Source organism: Rhea americana, unplaced genomic scaffold, assembly GCF_003343005.1.
Source record: "Rhea americana isolate MKP2758 unplaced genomic scaffold, rheAme1 scaffold_71, whole genome shotgun sequence".
NCBI classification, from domain to species: domain Eukaryota; kingdom Metazoa; phylum Chordata; class Aves; order Rheiformes; family Rheidae; genus Rhea; species Rhea americana.
In genome coordinates, this window is record NW_028186879.1 from 369,055 (window position 1) to 388,889 (window position 19,835).

General features: G+C 42.0%; 1 protein-coding gene across 7 annotated transcripts in view; it reads left to right on the forward strand.

Annotated features, from left to right (window-relative positions):
* Nucleotides 1-19,835, forward strand: part of SLC7A1 (solute carrier family 7 member 1) — a 55,322-nt gene that overhangs the window by 27,499 nt on the left and 7,988 nt on the right. For 6 of the 7 annotated variants that reach the window (XM_085321815.1, XM_085321813.1, XM_085321810.1 and 3 more), the window contains 10 exons: nucleotides 142-525; nucleotides 5,065-5,223; nucleotides 6,870-7,044; nucleotides 9,360-9,484; nucleotides 11,137-11,359; nucleotides 12,216-12,355; nucleotides 14,144-14,246; nucleotides 16,396-16,607; nucleotides 16,955-17,103; nucleotides 19,487-19,595. In XM_085321815.1, coding sequence (XP_085177941.1) covers nucleotides 156-525; nucleotides 5,065-5,223; nucleotides 6,870-7,044; nucleotides 9,360-9,484; nucleotides 11,137-11,359; nucleotides 12,216-12,355; nucleotides 14,144-14,246; nucleotides 16,396-16,607; nucleotides 16,955-17,103; nucleotides 19,487-19,595 — 1,765 coding nt within the window. In that variant the 5' untranslated portion in view covers nucleotides 142-155. Of the gene's footprint in view, nucleotides 1-14; nucleotides 24-141; nucleotides 526-5,064; nucleotides 5,224-6,869; nucleotides 7,045-9,359; nucleotides 9,485-11,136; nucleotides 11,360-12,215; nucleotides 12,356-14,143; nucleotides 14,247-16,395; nucleotides 16,608-16,954; nucleotides 17,104-19,486; nucleotides 19,596-19,835 lie in introns of those variants that run through there. The other variant, XM_085321816.1, reaches the window with a different exon arrangement.

Here is a 19,835-nt window from a genome sequence, read left to right on the forward strand (position 1 = left end):
TTTGCAGTGTAAAAAGGTGGGAAGTAAGTGAGAAGATACTTCTGTTTAAGGGTAACAAAGCTGCAGCATTATAACTATGCAATGACACTATTTCTCCGGGTGTGGTTGATTCAACTAATAATGACAGCATTTTTATTGCAGGACCAAACAAGAAGATGGGGTGCCAGGGATTTATGAATTTGGGAAACCAGCTTCTTCGCCGAAAAAATGTGGACTGTACTCGAGAAGACAGTCGGCTTTCGCGATGCCTCAATACATTTGACTTGGTGGCTCTGGGTGTAGGCAGCACTTTGGGTGCAGGTGTCTACGTACTGGCTGGGGCCGTGGCACGAGAAAATGCAGGACCTGCCATCGTTATCTCTTTCTTGATTGCTGCTTTGGCTTCTGTGCTGGCTGGACTCTGCTATGGAGAATTTGGTGCTAGAGTACCTAAGACGGGATCAGCTTATCTCTACAGTTACGTGACTGTTGGYGAGCTATGGGCCTTCATTACTGGATGGAATTTAATTCTTTCCTATGTTATTGGTAAGTATAGTAGGTGCACTGCAAGACTGTAGCTTTTATCCAAAATGACAGCATCGTTTGAAACATCAACCTTGTTGGCACTGTTGTATTGCTGTTATAAAATAGAAGCAACAGACTTGCTTGTACTCACTGAAGATTTCAGGACTCTCTTGCAGGAATGCTTTTATGGTGGCTCCTGTCACTCTGAGAGGTGACTGATGTTGCAGGCTGAGAGTCTGTACTGAAGCTGGATTGTTACTGCAGCTACTTCCTCTGAACTTCCACATTATCCATTTGGCATTCCCTTGACTGAGAGGCTGCTAAAAATTAGTCATGAAACAGAACTTCTTTCTTCTYCCTAAGGAAGAAGCAGCTGACAGCAAAATGCCTTTACACATTCTGTACTTTAAAAAGCTGTGCTTCTGACTGATTATGGATTAATTTCTAGTGCCTTTGAAACCTGTTTAAAGTACCTGAAGAGCAGAATTTTTTCTTGTGAGTGATTGCAAATTAGGCTAAGGGTGAGTTGCAGGTTCACAGGCTCTGAAAGGTCCAAAATAAATCCCTTCTAAGTCCTTAACTCCCACTAAGAGAGGCCTTGGATGAAGGTCTGAGCATGCGATGTACAACTCAGCTGATACATAAAAACTAAACCACATTTTGCTAATTAAAGATTCATGAAACCTTGTGAGGCTCCTGTCTCGTCAAACATGTTCTGGGCATGCTGCTTGTCATCATGCCTATAATTAAGGCAACTTGTCAGTTCAGAGAGAAGACTTACTGGTTAAAATAAAAAACAATATCCATCTGAATTATTAAAGAGAGTTATTTTTTTTAACTGGATTTTATGGAATGTGCAGCTGTTACCCTGGAGATTAGTTCCCATGGTGCTGGGGACAGGAGGGTAAGATCGTATCCAGACTGGTATAGTGATGGAGTAGCTGCTTGTCTGAGATGGTGCAGACTCAATTCTGTGCTACCTGAAACTTCTTGCTCCTTTTCTTTTTAAATTAGAAATGAGAGGAAGAGCCAGAGTCATTTAAACTCACCTCCTTAAGAAATGTGAGTCCAGTGATTTTTTTATGAGTCAAGTTCACTGCAGGCAGAGGATAAAAATAGTTTTTAAACAAACTAAGCATAACACTTGCTCCAGATTTCCAAAATGGACTCTGCTTAGACTACATGTAGAAAAATAGAACAGCTATCTTAGTGATTTATCTTCTCTGACCAGAATRGTAATGATAAATAGTCTTCTCCATGCTGTTCTGGTTAGTTACAGGACCTTTCCTGCCTTGATACTGGACAACCCAAATGAGTAATGTAGTTGAGGAGAGGCCAAGGTAGCATCCTCAAACCTGATTCTGCCAAATGCACAATGAGAAGGTTTACCTATATAATATTACACTCACAGGATCTAGACTGAGACTGATATTTTTTAGATTTTTTTTGTCCTCTCATAATGGCTTTTGAACTACTACCTCAGCTGTTACTTTAGAACTGACTGCTTAATATATTATCATAAGGCAGGAAATACAAAAATTAGATAGATGGTATCCATGAATGTGCTGTTACACAACTTTGTTACTCTTAATTCAATCCTGTGACAACAAAGTAGGTTTACAACTGTCTTCCTCATAATTTGAAGGAAGGGTGGCTAAGCAGAAAAGAAACTCCCAAGGGAATATGAGCTGTAGCAAGTCTGTTCTTTATCTTATGCAGCCCATTTACCCACGCTGGTTTGCCCCTTTTGTGAGCAAGGATAACTCCCACCAGCTTCAGGGGTGTGGAAGGGAAAGATATGTTGGCAAGCACACTCTGCAGTTCAGAGCTGGGGGTTGAGAGAAGGCAGGCAGCCAAATTTGTGTTCAGTCATGCTGCAGAAAATCCAGAGCAGTGCCRTTGAAACCAGCCAAGGCAGTGAGAGCTTGCGTCTATATGTAAGGGATGTGGCCAATTGGTATTTTTCACACTGAGGCTCTGTGACTTCTGTTCAGCCCAGGCAATATGAGAAGTACTGGGTAGYGGTGATGAATTGTGGTCTGCAGCATGTAATTAACTAAGCGACTTGGACTGGGAGTAGGAGTCCATGCCAAGAGGAGAGGCATGCGCAAGGCAGCTTCCTCCCACCCTGTCTGATAGGGTTTGGGCTTAGCTGGGCTGAGATACCTTGGAGCTGGCTTAGGACTGGAAACTGGTATAGGATCTTGGAGGTAGATGTCATGTGAAAGTGGCTGTGTGACTAGTTGGTGGTCACCTAGACTGGAAGGAAGTAGGCTTTCAGGACCAGGATCTGGTCTGGACTTTGTTCTGGGGCAATGAAGCTTTGGGGGATTGTGCCAGATTTGAGGGAAATGTTTCAAGAGCGGGAAGCTGGGGGGAGCTGGTAGAAGTATGAGTAATAGCGTTCTTGCAGAATATCAGTTGTTCAGGCGAAGGGTCCYGTCCTAGCCCATACCTGTTTCTGTAATGAGCGAGAGCAGGAGGTCTGCACCGGAGCTTCTACACCCTTCTGAGGGCTGTGTGGTGCAGATGGGAGCCAGCTTGATTCTGGCAAGGTTGTGCTGGCCCAGAACTATTCAGTCCTTCTGGATGCAGGTTGACTGCATGGTCTAGTATCTTAGAAACACACTTATTTCTATAATAGCAATAAGATATTACTCAGGTGTCTCCAATGCTTGAAGTATGTCAGATTCCCCCCATGCCCTCAAGGATGTTGGTTACAGAGGGTTAAGTATAAACTGCTGATAGTTATGAGGAACTGACTTCCGAGCAACTAACATCCAGTATAAAGAATACAGGAGCTGGTTGTTCCTGTCCTAGAACATGAAATATTACAGGCAGAACAAAAAAATAGAACTAAAGAAATAGCTTCCTTCCTAGAATTGCACTGAAGTAAGTTGAACAATTTGAGTGTGATACACAATAACTTTGGATTTTTTCAAGGTTAAATGTCTTGCTGCTTGATGATGTTGCTCTCCCATCTCTTCAAGTACATTCACACTATGCACTTCTCCATTTCAGCAAACAGAACAATATGCAAACATGTCTGATTGATGGCTTATCTTTATACTGTTGAAAAGCCAGATTGGCATGATGAATGTTCCTGATTTTACTGCAGGTGATGCCAGTCCATTGCTGAAGAGGATTTAACTCTGGATAAGCACAGACATTGTTTAAAACAATTGCAGGAGCCACAGTTGGAACCTGAAAACCTGCCCGTATCAGATCCAGTCTCTGACTTCACACTACTGAATGTGTCAGGACAAACTGTTCTAGGCAGAAATGGACCTAGACAAAGTCCTCTAAAGAATTGCTCTGCATACCAAAACCAAACCAACTCCTGTTTTAGTCAGGCAATTATGTACTGTAGTAATTATATCATGCAATTTGATGCTGTTATATGTAGTGTACTGTATAGACATTGCTAGTATAAAGATAACCACTATAACACAAATGGGGAGGGAGAAGTAGGCTGTCTGTTACCCAAATCTATTTATGTTGTACAATCCTGTCACTCTTTGGTGATATCTCTTCATTGTTACTATCTCAGATCTCAGAAATGGCTCTTCTGGCCCAGATAATGTCTCAGACTTGGTCATTGTGAGACCTAGGTTCAGTCCTCAACCCAGCAAGCTGTGCCTATTTTTTTTTCCTGACATAGGAAACGTAGGCTGTGGAGGGGGTAGTCTTAATGCTTACTGCAGGGAGGAGTCAAGTCACTTGCTAGAATTAGCATTAGGGTCCTGCTATATAATGACTTATGCTCAGATAATCCAGACACTTCATTTGAGTCAGGTGTGTGATTTGATCCTGCGCAGATACTCTAGCACTAGAGTCTGAGCTGACTTATACATTGCCAGAGTAGATTATTTGTATAGGTGAGGTGAGTTTTGCAATCTAGGCTCTGGTGCTCTAGCTTTGCACTGTCCGAAGCTAGACTGCCTCATATGAAGTCTCTCTGGCTGGGCTGTAGTAACCCTGGTGTAGACACATATTTAGTGATTTGTGCTAGCATGAGAAGAGACTCGAACATCCACAGCAGCAGAGATTACAATGTTTTGAGGAAGTGAAGGCTGCTAGAGGGCATAAGGAACATATTATTCTAGGCTATAACTCAAGGCAGAATGAAATTTTGGGAAAGCTAAATCTCTGTAAGGATTTGTTTATCCTGTCAACTAAGTGTGCGTCTTTGTCTTACCACCTACATTAACATTGAAGCACATGCTAGGCATGAATATAGCCTAAGTTCTGAGTCCACAGGAGGGTGAATGCTGGAAAATGATAGGGAACTTTGTACTGTCCCAGGCTGTTGTTCATGTGATCTGGAAGCATGCAGATCCCAAGCCTGGCTGTACATTAGATTGGAATCTATGATGCAGTGTGGCCACATTGGATCTGTAGAGGAAAATCTGCTACTAGCCCCTGAGAAATGAATGCAGACTTGCTTTCTGTCATCTTGTGCTTTGAGGCCTGCCATGGTAAAAAGCAGTACAAGGTGCCTCTGTTTGGAGTGTGTGCCAGCCATGAAAAGTGATCTACATAATTTCTGTCCTTTTTCAGGAACCTCTAGTGTGGCCAGAGCGTGGAGTGCAACATTTGATGAAATCATAGGACAGCACATTGAAGATTTTTGTAAAAAATACATGACTATGGATGCTCCTGGAGTGCTAGCGAAATACCCAGACATCTTTGCTGTGGTCATAATCTTCATCTTAACAGGTAACCCCCTTGGAGGGGTTTGTGAGTCTTGGACTTTCCTCTTCTGTAATTTCATTGTTTGCTTTTGGAATAGGCACAAAGTCCTCATTTATTTCGGACACTTTATTAAAAGCTCTTTGTTTGCTCCAAGTGTTGGATTGACCTGTTTTGCTACCCTGGAGTTAGCACTGGGCATATACTGTTTGTAAACATCTATTTAGAGGGAAGCATTCTAGATATTTTTGTGAGTCAATTTTAAAACCTTAAATAAAATTTCATATAAAGAAAGAAGGAAGCAAAAGGTGACTTGTTGCCCTCAATCAGATATGGAAATTTGGTCCTTCCTCTTCAAATCTTATTGCACAAGAACCTCATGTACTACTTTTTTTTTTTTTTAATGTCAAACATGGAAACATGTATGGGCTTTAGTTCACAGCAGTGAATGCAAGACTTAAGAGAAATAAATGTGTGGAAAATAATCAGGTCCTCTTTTTTTTYCCTTTTTTCTAAAAATACGCCAATGCTTTGGATCAGAATTAGGAAAAAGTTTTGAAAATCTGTAAATTTTAAACCCTTTTGAGCCTTTACTGCTCCAACTCCAACTGCATCTTGCAAAACATTGCCAAATATGAGCAAATTTTTAAAAATTATATTTTTCATGCACCTTTGTGATTCCCAGAAGGCAGTACTACAATATTACCACTAGCAGGAAGTGTAGCCTTGGGTGAGCACTCTGGGCAACATGCGGTGCTACTCTCCTCTCCTAGGTTCTTGTGATTTTTTTTATGTTTTTATTTTCTCTCTCAGCGGTCACATTTGATTTTAATTAGAGGTTCTTAAAAACCAGGTACTGGAGGTGCAAATCTGAATTACCAGTTTGTTGTTCTGAGAAGCTGAGTTATGCCTCAAAAAGCTTTTGGTTGCCAATGCCTGTAAATATACTGTTATCCACATGGACATCCTTAAGACCACAGGCTGAATTCCTGCTCTCACTGAGGTCACTGTCARAAATCCCACTGATTTAAATGAGAGCAGGATTCCAAGGATGACACTTTTTTCCATATCTTAAGTACTGGAGGTAGCTGATCTGCTGTATTTCATCCCTGCTGGGGTAATATCACATTATCTCCTGCTCCTAAGGAAGGTTGAATGTCTTTTGTAACTTAAACGTTTAGCGAAGACCTCTGAGACAATGTTTCTTCATGAAAAATCACTTGCAATGCTTCCTTCAAGGCCCTGAGTTTGTTGTAGTTGTGGTCTCTGGATGGAGTTGTAGTAGATGGCAGTGTAGTGTGGTGATATGACTCAAGCTAGGGCTGAAACTGCTGGAAGCAGCATAGCTGTACTAGCAAAGCGCTTTACCTGGGATAGACACTAGATGGAAGTGCTGTGTGTGATGGTATGTTAAGCTGGGTAGTAGTAATGTGTGGGCTGGAGCCCCCATCGTCTTTACAGGTGAATTTATGTTTAACCTACCTGGCTCTAACTTGGGCTAGTTGGCTTTATGGGGAGACAAGGTGTATTAATCTGGGCAGAGCACAGCGTTAATGCAGCTCTACGTTTTCAGGAATTGAGGTGTCCTGTTTGTAACTCAGTTATCTTTATGGCCCCCCTGTGCATGCTGCTGGTGGAGAAATACCTGACTGCCTGTTTGCCATTTTTCCTAGGGCTTTTAATTTTTGGAGTGAAGGAATCTGCCCTGGTGAACAAAGTGTTCACCTGCATCAACATTCTTGTTCTCGGCTTTGTCATGGTGTCAGGCTTCGTGAAAGGATCTATTAAAAACTGGCAGCTGACTGAACAGGACATTTACAACGTCAGCCATGGCATTTACGGAGACAAGTAGGTTAAATCTTTCCTTCTCAGCTCTAAAATTGATGCATTTTCAATAGCAAGTTTATGGGATGGCTTGTGCAGTGATTCCCTCAAAACTGTTTAGAGTATCAGTGAAGAGGATTGCTCCCTTCTTAACCGTCACTTTCACTGCCTTGAGGGACAAGGCAGGTTTCAGTGGAGTTTGGTGAAAGCAGGCTAGGCTGATCAGATGAAGCTGGAAGGAGTTATATAGTCTGAATGTAGGTCCTGCTAGATAAGTGACCATTTCCAACATCACAACTAATATTCCTTTTTTTGAGAAAAAAGGAGCTTTTTGTATAACCTCATACTCAAGGCTGCATCATGCTGGCTCTGGTGCTTATAGTCATAGAATCTTAAACCATTGCCAAGTATAGCTGTGTAGCTCCTTTGGGCACTTGAGCAAGATCCTTGAGGCACCATTATACTTTTTAAAGACTTTGTCCTAAATGCTTCATGCCAGTGAAATGGAAGGCAAGTTGCAGATTATTTTAGTGCATTGCAGCAAGTTTATCAGAAATCCATTTTTAATGACGTTTTGTTGCTTGGCCAAAATCCTCTCTTCCTGCACAAGGCCAAAATTAAGGAGCTTAGAAGGGCTGCTGATGATGCAGGGCTGTTCATTTTCGCTTGAGACTGTGCAACACAGACTGTATGCTCTGGCTTTTAAATGTCTCCATGTACTTCCATTCAATCCTTACTACCTAAACCCTTTGGGCTGGCCTGCAAGGTAGCACAGTTTGGCACTAGCTGGAGAGATTGGTACATGTTTCAGGGGTCAGTTTGGCTTGAATACAAACAAGCCACTTATTGAGCCTTTGCAAAATTCAACCTGCTGTGAACTTTTTTCCTGCAAATAAATTGCTTCTGTAGGAAAAATCTCTCCTCCTTCCCTAACGCTGTCTTGTGCAATTACCAATTAGTACAGTAGCATTTCACTGTAACTGTAGCACTGTCATCTATAACACTTGTTGTTTTTGTAAAATGTATCTAGGGGGTTATTTCACTTTATTATCATTTCCAGAGTAATCCACATTTGGATTGTCTGAGCTATTTATTTCTGAAAATAACAGGCGAGTTTTCATCTAAATCTCAGTTAATTTCTACAGTGAAGAGAACTGAGACGCTTCTACCTGATAAGACTTGCAGATCTAGGATTTACATTTATTTAATTGAATTTTTCTTTTTCTTGAATTTTCAGTGACCAGAATTACTTGAACTGAAGGATATTTTATACACATGTGACTCAAAACAGGCACATGATCCAGAGTGCACTGAAATCAGTAGGAGCCTGTCTATTAACTTTAATGAACTTTGGATTAGACCCCTCAAGGCATTTGCCTGCCTTATTAATAGATTAAGTTAATAAGATTACATAGTATTTTGCAATTCTGCCTGCACACACAAATGGGATATGTTTTTGTCATGTTTGGATGAAGAGTAATGTCATGTTTTGAAATATAAGAGTATATTGTTTTTTTCCTGACGTTCAGGACTCTCCTGTCCCATATTTCTCATCCTCAGTACTCAGGGAAAAGATTTTTCCTACTTATTGTTGTCCAAAAATGACACTTTTCTGTCTTGCTGCCACCATTTCATGTTTCTAGAGACAAGCTATTACATTCACTGTGTTTCATTAACTTAATATTGTGCTTTAGGTACAGTCTGAGCATGTGTAAGAGATTTTGCCCCAACCAGGGATGCAGGCTCCTCTCCTCCGTCAGGATTTCAGGGAGGGTTTGGATATAAGCTTGCCACAGAGAGTTCAACATTCAGGACTGAGTGCGTTTTAGACAGTCAAAGCATCCTGCATTGCTCTCTGGTGTGTAGTTATGTACACTTTACCTGAGTCCATGTTAGGTGCAAAGCATATAGTTCAAATCTCTCTGTCTTCATTTTTCAGAATAGCATGCCGTACTTTTTCAAAAATAATGAACCCATGTAAATGTTTATATGTGCATGCACATGGTAATATTAAGAGAGATAATTTAATCTTTATTATTTTCTCCATGTCTTAGCCAAGACATTTTTATTTTGGAAAAAGTGGGTGATGGGCATATGGGCATAAATCACGAAGCTTTTTTTTTTTTTTAATGCACTCCAAAGGCTGTTGCAGGGGAGTCCAAATTTCAGTAATGGGTAGGGCTTAGCATTTTGCCTGATACTTGTTTGCAGGCTATGTGAAAAGGAGAAAATACTCGTCTGAACTCCAACTTTGGATTTTGCTATGAACTGTGTGAATGAATAGTCTTCTTGTTCCCAGTTAGGCAATATGTCTTCTAACCAAGTGCCATGCCTTTTAGTCAAACACAGGGAGGAAAGCTTTACGGTGTTGGAGGGTTTATGCCCTATGGATTGAATGGAGTCCTCTCAGGGGCAGCCACATGTTTTTATGCTTTCGTGGGATTTGACTGTATTGCCACCACAGGTAAGATGAAGGATGTCTTCATTCCTGTTATGAACCTGTTTGCTGGTAGACTGGCTTTCAGTAATGTTACACAGGGTAACACTGGGTAATAGGTAATTAAGAACACTGCATTCATTATCCCTCTGAACCTCAACCTCAAAAACGTTTTTGACTCAGCTGGCTCCTTATTCTCAAAGTGCTAAATATGTCACAAGTCCCTTTGTGCTTGACTTCTACCTAGTTTTGACTTATAGCTGCTGTGGCCAGCAACTAAACCTTATAACCCACAAAAACAGCTTTCTCCCTTTTACTTTGCCTGCAGGGCCCAGTTCCACAGGTGTTTGCTGATGACACTAACCTGATTGAACCCCACAGGAAACACAATCTATTTTACCAGTTAGGTACCTGGGAAAACCCATGTTCAGATGCCTCATATGACTGGCAGAGTTTGAACCTCTAACTCCAGATGATGCTTTAATCAACAAGCTATTCTGAAGAAGGATGGTTAAGTGCCTCCAGCTGAAGGTGTTCCACTTGGCTTGGAGWACGGAAAGAGCCAGAGAAAGAGGAAATTGTTGAGGAGGATTTTGCAAGTTAAAGCAGTTCCTCAAATTGAAGATCTCCAAGGTTTCTGAGAGAGCAGCCTTCAACAGTGGCTCATTTCTCCTGGCTTAGAGGAATCTCAGGTCCTTGGAGAAGGGAATGAGTTTCCACACTTTCCTGTTCATCAAGAACTGAATTGCTTCAAAGCCAGACTAGGAGGAGGAGGAGATCATCACAAAGACAGATAACCCAGTACTGCTTCTTGTTTCAAGAAGTTTGAGAAACTCTGGCTCCATTACTCCAACTAACCCTAGGGCTTCTCCCTGGAAAAGAAGCACATCCATCTGCTTTTGATTTATGGGCTCTAGTTATGGGGTCATTGTGGGGTCTAGTTCCTCCCTCCTTATGAGCTCATCCTTCTGAAATAGCAAAAATCAGAAGCTCTTGGCTTTGAGTCAAGAACAGCTCTGGAGGAGGAGGATGCTCAAAACTATTTCTTAACTAATCAGTGCCTGAATTTTGATGGTGTGGTGTTTTTACACATTCATCCCAACTTGATTGTCCAAAGTTCTCCTTAAAAATGGAGAAAGTCCTCTTTTTAAGAGAGATTTTCAAAATTTGATATGATCATAAGGTGCTGTGCAAACTCTGATTTTCCTTAGAACTGGGCACCTATGATGCTGATTTTCACAATTTCACAGCTTTTGTGGAGGCGCTAGCTTAAATTCTCACTCCAGTGTTTGCCCCCCGACTGCATGATAATTTGTTGTTCCATCAGTTGTGACTACTGAACTGTTTTGGGGATCATGCTGTCAATGGGATAACAGGAATAATAGGAAATAAAAATAACCTGGTTTGGAGTAAGGACTGCTTTTATTCCAGACTGAGTTTACAAGGCCTCCACAAATGTTGTGTTAGGAGAAGTGACAGGAGCAACAGAAGTAGGAGCATACAGCTCTCATGACATATGTGAAGTAGATCCTTAAGGCCATCTTCAGTATGCAGCTCTGTACAGGTGAACTACAGCTTCACTGCTCACAGAGCCTTTGCAAGGTCCAGCCAGCATGTGTTAGACTGGGATGAAGTTCTTTGTTGTCTTTTACTTGAATCCTTCAGTTTCTTTGTTCTAGGTGAAGAGGTAAAAAACCCTCAGAAGGCTATTCCCATTGGCATCGTGGCATCTCTGCTCATCTGCTTTGTCGCTTATTTTGGTGTGTCAGCTGCCCTCACACTCATGATGCCTTACTATCGGCTGGATACCAACAGCCCTTTACCTAATGCCTTTAAATATGTAGGCTGGGATGGAGCCAATTATGCAGTGGCTGTTGGTTCATTGTGTGCACTTTCAACAAGGTAAGACACTGCTCTTCTTAAATATTTCTCAAGGCAAATGCCTATCTCCAGCTCCTTTTTAAATGGCATATGTCAGGACTCAGTTCTTGCTCAGCTTCCCTGCCTTCATTCATTTCCCCAGCTCCACATTGCATTATTAGCAGCATTGAGTCCAAAGATGAAATTGTGACCTGTTGACTTCAGAAGGGTTTCATCCTGTGATAGGCTGCAGAGATGTGCATGGCCAATATCATTTTAGAAACTCCTGTCCTAGCAGCAAACCAAGCAGGTGCATCTCTTGAATGTAAGTCTGAGTTCAATGACTTGAAGTTATGGAGGTAGCTATAAAATGTAAGCATAGTCTGCCTGGAAGACATCCTGGCCTGCTGGATGGAAAGCAGACCTGTGTCAGGTACTGCGGGGTCCATCTTCTGGAGCGTATGGGGATTATGATATCCAGAGCAGTCTTTCTGCAGGTTGCCTGTGTGACAGCCATCTGGATGGGAGGCAGGGCAGGCTAGAAGCAGAATATATCATGTTCTCCTGTACTCTGGAGATCTATTACTTCAAGAAGATGTAAATCTGTTTAGTTAGGTGAGCAACTCATAGAGGCTTGGAGAGCTTATGGTTATTTTGCCATAAAATCAAGCTGTTGCCATGCCCCATGGCTAGCTTTAGGTATCTAAAATCACGAAAMTGCACCTCAGTTGTCAGCTAGCAGCAACATGAGTGTTTGTAGGGAGTGCTTGAAGGAGAAGCTGGAGTGAGTGAAAGCCACCTGATCTGTGTCTGTACTACCATAAACATGCTTTGTTTTGAGTGGCTGTGCTCAGCATGAGGTAATATAAGTAGATTATTTCTCCCTCTGCGTCCTTAGTCTGCTTGGTTCCATGTTTCCGATGCCTCGAATAATTTATGCTATGGCAGAAGATGGACTTCTCTTTAAAGTTTTGGCTAAAGTCAATGAGAAGAGAAAAACTCCAGTAATTGCAACGGTGACATCAGGGGCTGTTGCAGGTAAGATACAAAAGATTTACGTGAATGAGTAGAAGGGAAACATGAACTTGTCATAGGGGAAGGTAAGTCTGCCTTACTCTAGCCCCCCTTACTAAACTACTGTACTCCACAGCATGACTTCACAGAAGATGTCTTGGCTGCCTGAGGCCTGTGAGTGCAGGGCCTGGGTGAGCGTGAATAGCTCTCTGTGTGTCCACAGCTCCTTCTCAGAGCCCATTGTTGACATCCTATCTCACACCAAGAGTCTCCTTCATCTATTCCTTATGTGCTCTGCTGGCTTTAAAAATAATTAACCCCCTGCAGTTGGCAGCCAGCTGTGCCCCAAAATCCTTGAGGCTGTTGGCCTGGCTTGGCTGAAGACATTGTGTACAGCCTGTATGTAGCTGCTTGTATGGCCTGAAGATGCCAGAACAGCCGGAGGCAGACAGGTGGGCCCTGTGGCACAGGCATTTGTTAATCAGCTAGTCACAGCTGGTAGTATTCCTGTCCTCTCTTCCTTCTTGCACTCCACAAGAATATGGGAATTAAGCCTCTCAGATAACAAAGAAGAGCAGCTTACCTTCTTCTCATAGCCAGATTGTTCCAAGTAATCAGCAAATAGAACAGCATTGCTGCTTTCTCTTTACTGCTGCTTTAAATCTGGGATAAGCCACTGGTGTAAGGATGTGCTGTATCTGAGTAGTGGTTGACAGATTGTCATGTTGGGCTCTAAGCTCTCACAAAACATTTCAGCCTCCTGCAGGGGCAGCCTAGGCCCTACTGAGTTTTAAATATCTACTTTTCTGACACCTCTTCAGGGAGCGTGGAATCAGGATTCAAGGGGAATAAAGAATTAGATAAAGTAAAACTTAGTTTGCAGTACCTTCAGATCATCTCAGAGTGGTCTGTAGAGCACAGGGCCAAAGTGTGTTGTTGCAGGCCCAGGAAGCACTTGACATTCGGGCTTAGATGTTGTTTTGGTTGTTGAGTTCAAGGCAGTGCATTAAGGAGAGAGTGGGTCAGGCTTTGAAATCCCTGCTCTCTAACATGGCCATGGTGTTGCAGTGTTAAGTTACTTAAATATCAGACTATAGTGTCTGTCCTTTGTTGACTTGTTGTTCTCTTCTAAAGACCTTTTTCCAAGGTCTATGCAATAAATAGATAGTTGCCTATTGAGGGTGTGTAAGCATGGTAATCTATAAGGAAAGGTAATCTCTGCCTTTATTTGGAAAGGCCCGTGAAGAGGTTTGTTACCTTGAGGTGCCTTTGATGTCCCCCTTGTGTGCACAAGGCTGGATTCATCCCAGCTGAACTGAGACACCAGGGTGAGGTGGCTGCCTGTCATACGTGTTTCCTATAGTCTCTGCAGGGCTGAATGCGTAATTTGAGGAGATGATTCTTTGGGGTGCTGCACAGGGAGACTCAGGCAATAAACCTTCAGCTTAAATGCCAGTTAATTGCCAATAGTTAGGTGAGGTGTGTATAACACCAGTCTGGCTTCTGTAATGGGTATGTTATAGGATGCACCTGATTCAGCACACCCATTTAAGAGAAACAAGCTGTTTTTTACTGTAGTGAATGCTTCCTTTGGTTTCAGTTAGGCTATGCTGTGACACCCTGTGAGGCTCAGAGCATTACAGGGCCTTTGGTATTCAAGCACTGAGTCATGCTTTATGGAATGACTCAAGCTCCTTGTTGAATCCTGAGCAGCAGTCACACCTCAGCTGTTTTGTCTTTAATGCTCCTGAAATGTTAATTTTCCACAGTGTTACTGATTTTTCTTCCCTCTTTCACTTTGTCTTCCCACAGCTGTTATGGCCTTTCTCTTCGACTTGAAAGATCTTGTGGATCTCATGTCTATCGGGACTCTTCTGGCTTATTCCTTGGTGGCAGCATGTGTATTGGTCCTGAGGTATGGATAAAGAAATAGCCCCTTTTAAACTATATAAGCAAAAATCCATCCAAGGCAGTGAAATGCCCTCAGAGTTTCTGTAGACTCAGTAGAACGGTGGACATCTCCAGCTAAGCATGTGGAGGGCTTGTTTCTTTAACTTCATGGGGCAATGTGCTAATTGGATCTCGAGGGAATCCTCTGAACTTAGTTTCGCCTTGGTCTACCTCTGCAGTGGTCATACCTTGAGTCTCCTAGAAGATAGACCTACAGGTAGGGATAAGAGAAGGATGCTCTAGGTGCCTTTGTCATCATTGCCTTCGATATACACTGGGGCTGCAGTCTCAGTCTGTATTGCCTTTTGAAAGGGGAGTCGAGGGAGGAGGCTATTGAGGGATGTTTCTGTCTGTACAGTCCTGCTACAAAAGCAGAGGGAAAGAACTTCAGTGAGCAGCAGYGTAGAAGGTTCTCCGAGGCTTGGCTGCTTCTAGGTGTTCAAAGAACAGACTGCACTCACAGTTAAACCTGTGGGAGTTTAACTTTCCTGAGGGAAACTCCCTCTTGTGAGAAGGTGCAAATGTGGGTGTTTTCCTGCTGTGTTCTCAGTATTGGAGCAAAACAGGGCTGTGTGATTCCTGAGTTTGCCTTTGTCCTGCTTGGTTCTACAAACAAGGGAAAGTTGGCAGACTTGTACACAGGCCCAAGTGAACTGCTGTGGTCCCAGGAAATAAGGTAGCAGTAGTAAAGTCTAGTGGCAGTAGGAAAGCTGAGTATACGTTTGCAGGATCAGTGCCTTAGTGCATGTCTTTTACAAGTGCTTAATTCCCATAGCTTCCCTAATGTAAGCTGAAAATTGAGTCTCTTAATGGCTTGGTACCTCACTGGCAACAACACTCTACCCATGAACCCGTGATTTTGAAGATTATGCTACTGAAAAATACCTTTACATGTTCAGTGACTTATTCAGAGCCTAGTGTRGGCCTTTTACTTGCTCACAGCAAATGCATGGAAATAAAAACTGTCTGTCAGCCAATGAAGGGCCTACTATATTTCCTTTGCTCTGTGCCTGTGTTGTCCATCCTACCTTACTGCACAGAGCTTGAGAATTCTACTTGCCCTTGCTACATTTGGTCTGGTTTCCCAGCCCTTGCCTCTCCATAATGCTATAAATGGTTTCTTAATTTGTTTTTACAAGCTGTTGTGTCTATCATATGTCAGGCAATGCATTAGTCACCAGGGCTCAACCTTTCCTTGTCATAGGTTTCTGTATGAGACAGCCTGCCTCGTAGTGGCCAGGACAGCTAATTTGCCTTCCTAGTTGGCTGCCTGATAAAACAGCTGTTTAACTGTTGCCTAAGATGCTAGGTGCTGTCACTAACACACTGCTGTGGCTGGACCAAAGATTTCACAACATTACACAATTCACAACATTTCACAAATGCCCTTGTTGCAGATGCATCCCCTCAGAAGCAATTTTAATGTTTTTTTTGTAGTGGCCCTTTCCTTTGCTCAGGTTTGTAGCAGAGAGCCACAAACAAAACCTGCTTAAAAGGGGATTTAAGGTTGGAAGAGTGTTTTTTCTTTATGAATCTATCTGTGCATCAGGGCCGTCTTGAATGAGATACTGTTTACCCATGCAACAAAAAAAAATATGGTTCTTGTTTCACCCCTTCGTTTCCAATGTGGCAGCAGACAAACTAAGAAAAGAAACTAGAATGGAAGAGCGCTGAGAACCAGGAATAGCGTTTTGTGGTGTGATGAGCAGCTGCTGGGATGTGATATCTGCTGAGCTGTTAGTTCAACTGACTTTTAACTCCAAAACACAATAGCTGAATTGTCAGAGATGAAAAGATAGCCTGAAAAAGACCATCCTGCTGCCATATTCTTCTCCAGTCCTCACTACTGTTACCCAGACATGTGTTGGTAATATCAGCGATATGATTTATGAAGGAGTAGGTTTTCCAGCTTAAAACAGTTATGAAATTACAGCCACRTTCTAGCCACAGTACTTCTCAGAATTTCCCCTGAAACAGAAGGGTGTAGACATTGTGTGTCCCTATTCGGAAACTGTAGTGATCTGGGGAGCAGTCATGGTTATCTGTGTGGCTTTTAAATAAACAGTACCCTGTGCCAGGGCAACAGCCTCTTTGTTTCATTTCCCTTTTCCTAGGTATCAGCCAGAGCAGCCTAATTTGGCATACCAGATGGCTAGAACAACAGAGGAGACAGATAACAATGAGTCTGTGAGCACAAGTGAATCTCAGGCTGGATTTCTGCCAGAAGAAGAGGAGAAATGTTCCCTCAAAGCCATATTGTGTCCCCCAAACTCAGACCCTTCCAAATTCTCTGGCTCTGTGGTGAACGTCTCAACCTTCATCATTGGTAAGCACTGGGCAGTACAGCTCTGGGGCAGTGAACCAGTTGGTAGGCCCTTGGACTCACTGTTAAGGCAAAGCTCACTTTCTGGTTTGTTACTGGTTATTTGCAAGTTTGAGGAACTCTTGTAAGGGCCAAGGTAACAAAAAATCTAACATTAGATTTCTCTCTTGAAAAGAAATGCATAGATACAGATATGTGTGTGTACAAGAGGAAAGGCATATCTTCAACAGTTAGCTTTTTCTTAGTTTGCTATTCGTTTGCTGAGTTTTCAGGTTTTGCTTTGCCTGCTTGTGGTTTGGGGTTTTTTTCCTCTTTCTAAAAAAATAATCAGTTTTCGTGACTGTTTACAGGTTTCCTTATTGTGGGTAGCTGTATCTTGACTGCCCTTGAGCCAAGCATTCTGATAAAGACTGTATGGATTATTGCTGCAATCCTTGTTCTTATTGTCAGCTTCATTATATGGAAACAGCCTGAAAGCAAAACCAAGCTCTCCTTTAAGGTGAGTGTCCTGGGAGCTGTGGCTAGAAGATTGCTGTTTGGGAGCTGGCTGGAGGAGGAAATGCATGTTAGCCTGTATCAGAACAAGGGACTAGATCAAGTGAATGTGCTGAGAATATGAGTCTGATGTAAACTTTTCCATATAAGTCTGCCAATGTATCTGATGGTTTGAGCTCTCCAGCTAGCATGACTGCAACCTCTCAGCACCTGTGCTTGTGACATAAAGGGATGTCCTAGCAGAACTAAGCTAGGTCTCTGGGTGTGGTTTCCTCTTGGCATCTAACCTCAAATGTCAGTGGAGTACTTGAGAGGGAGAGAGATCCTCTGCTCTCTTTCCTTCACTGCAGAGCACAGCACAGCGTAAGAAGCACTGTGGCAAGCAGTACCCCATGGACAGAAGCGCTGATATTTTCATGTCCTTCTGTTAGCGATGGGACAGGGGATGACCRTTCTATCTTTAACAACCTTCAAGTATGAGGAACTTTATCATTTTCCTCCTCTGTCCCAGCACACCATCCTTTCTTTATTGAACAGACAGTTTTTTTCAGTATAATCTAGCAAATCTTATTTTGTCATACTGATTTCAGACAATTTTTCCAATTTATCAAGATCATTTTGAATTCTAACGCTGTCCTTCAAACTGTTCTCATTTTGACTGGTCTTCTAGTACAGTTTTTCAGCAAATGCTCTRATTTTAATACTTTAATACAACCAGAGTTTCCCAGATTAGTGTTTGCAGCCCATTTTGGGCTTACAGTCCCAGAAATAGAAACAGAGGTGGCCAGAAGCAGAAAATTCAGRAGTGGTCATCTTGACTGTATTTGCTGAACTTGCTCCAGAGGATTTCTTTTTGCCTTAAACTCAGCGTATTTTACCTCCTTTTTGTCTCTCAGCCACTACTTCATCAAAGGAAAAAAATCAGATATGTCACTGGTGAATCTGCAGTGGCTGTTTTTATCTACTTGTTATCCTTTGACATTTACAGCCTGTGTGTTTAGTAATTTTTCTTGAAATTCTCTCCGGGAATCCAAGGCTGACTGGTTTGTTCCTCAGCTGTTTTTCTGGATTTCTTTTTAATAGGTAATTTATCTCCCTTCTCCAGTACCTGGAGACCTTACTGGCCTACCAAAGCTCTCAGAGGTGCTTATAATTGGTCCAAAGATTACCTCTGCATCTCTTAGCTACATACCTCACTCCCCTAGGGAAATTTCATTTGCCCCTGCTGACTTGACAAGGTCTGATTTAGGAAAATAATTCTTCTATTTTCTAATCCATGTGCCAGTTCTCTAATTATAATTGCATTGAGCAACTGGCCATCATAAATGCTTTTGTGAAGCTTGAACTAAAACAGGCTTACAGCATTTCAGACTTTCCCTTATGAGTAAAGGGAATTTCTCTCCTTTTCCTCTTAGTTTCACCATATTCACAGACTTTTCAATTATWGTCTATTGTAGTTCTGTCTAGCTATAGATAGTTTATCATTTGTCATTTTCTCTCTACATGCCTGTGCTATTCCTTACATTCTGATGCTTGCATTTAGGCTTTACTGAATCACTTGTTTGCTTCTCAGATCACTAAAATACTCTTGATACTGCTGCACTGGTCTCTTACTTTATTTCCTGTATATTTTCTATATTTCCTGTAGCTCTGGGATGATTTTCAGTTGTACTTTTACTGCTATCTGTTCAMATTCTGAATTCCTTTTTATGTTAAAATTCCTGCTAGTCTTTACCTATTGATATCTTGAATTTGTTGGCAACTGCAGAGTTTTTTAAGTTGATTTTTCTGCTATATTCGTTTCTTTGCTTCTTTTGAAGTGGTGGAATGTAGCATTTTGTGATGATTTCTGCCTTCTGCCTTCAGATCCTCCAATATTTTTTTCCCTATTGAATAGAAGTAAAGCTAAAATAGCAGGTGAGTTATGTTTTGCAGCTCAGTGAGAAGAAAATCTACACACTCCACAATCTAGTGACTTACCGGATGGTGTATATATTTTGCTTAATTGCCCTGGTACTTGCTGGATAAAGTTCAAGTCCTTCCTGACAGTCCTCCTTGCCCTCTTCTTTTCCTTAATAGGTGCCCATCATGATGTTGTCACTGATTTTCCTCTTTTTCTCCTCCCCCCCCCACAGAATTCCAGGTGAAGTTTGCCTGTTGCCTCCTTTCAGACCACAAAACAGGCAGAACTTTGCTTAAAATGGGGTGCAGCAGGCTGCTTTCACATCAGTCTCACATCCTGCATTTTGATCTAACTTTGCCTTTTCTAGGATCTGGCAGCCAAAGAGTTGTTAACAGGCATCACTTTCTGTTTGCAGGAGAAGTGATGTTCTTGCCTATCTATTAATCTATTCTGTGGATGTAATTTATCCATCTTTCTTTTTTAGGTACCTCTTTTGCCTCTTCTTCCTATTGTGAGTATTTTTGTGAATGTTTACCTCATGATGCAACTAGATATAGGGACATGGATACGATTTGCAGTCTGGATGCTCCTTGGTGAGTTTAAGAGAGAAAAAAATACATATATTCAAAGTTACTTGGGTTTATTAACCATAAATTTACTGTAGCATTYTAGGGAGGGACGCTCATCAGCCTTGTGTAATCATATTGCCCATTCAGGTGGTGTATCTCAAGCATTATGTTAAATTTAAGGATTGTGAAACCTTTATGAGGACAAAACTACCTGTGAACCATCTTGCGCACTGTTCCCATCATGGCTTCCTTTGCAGCTATATA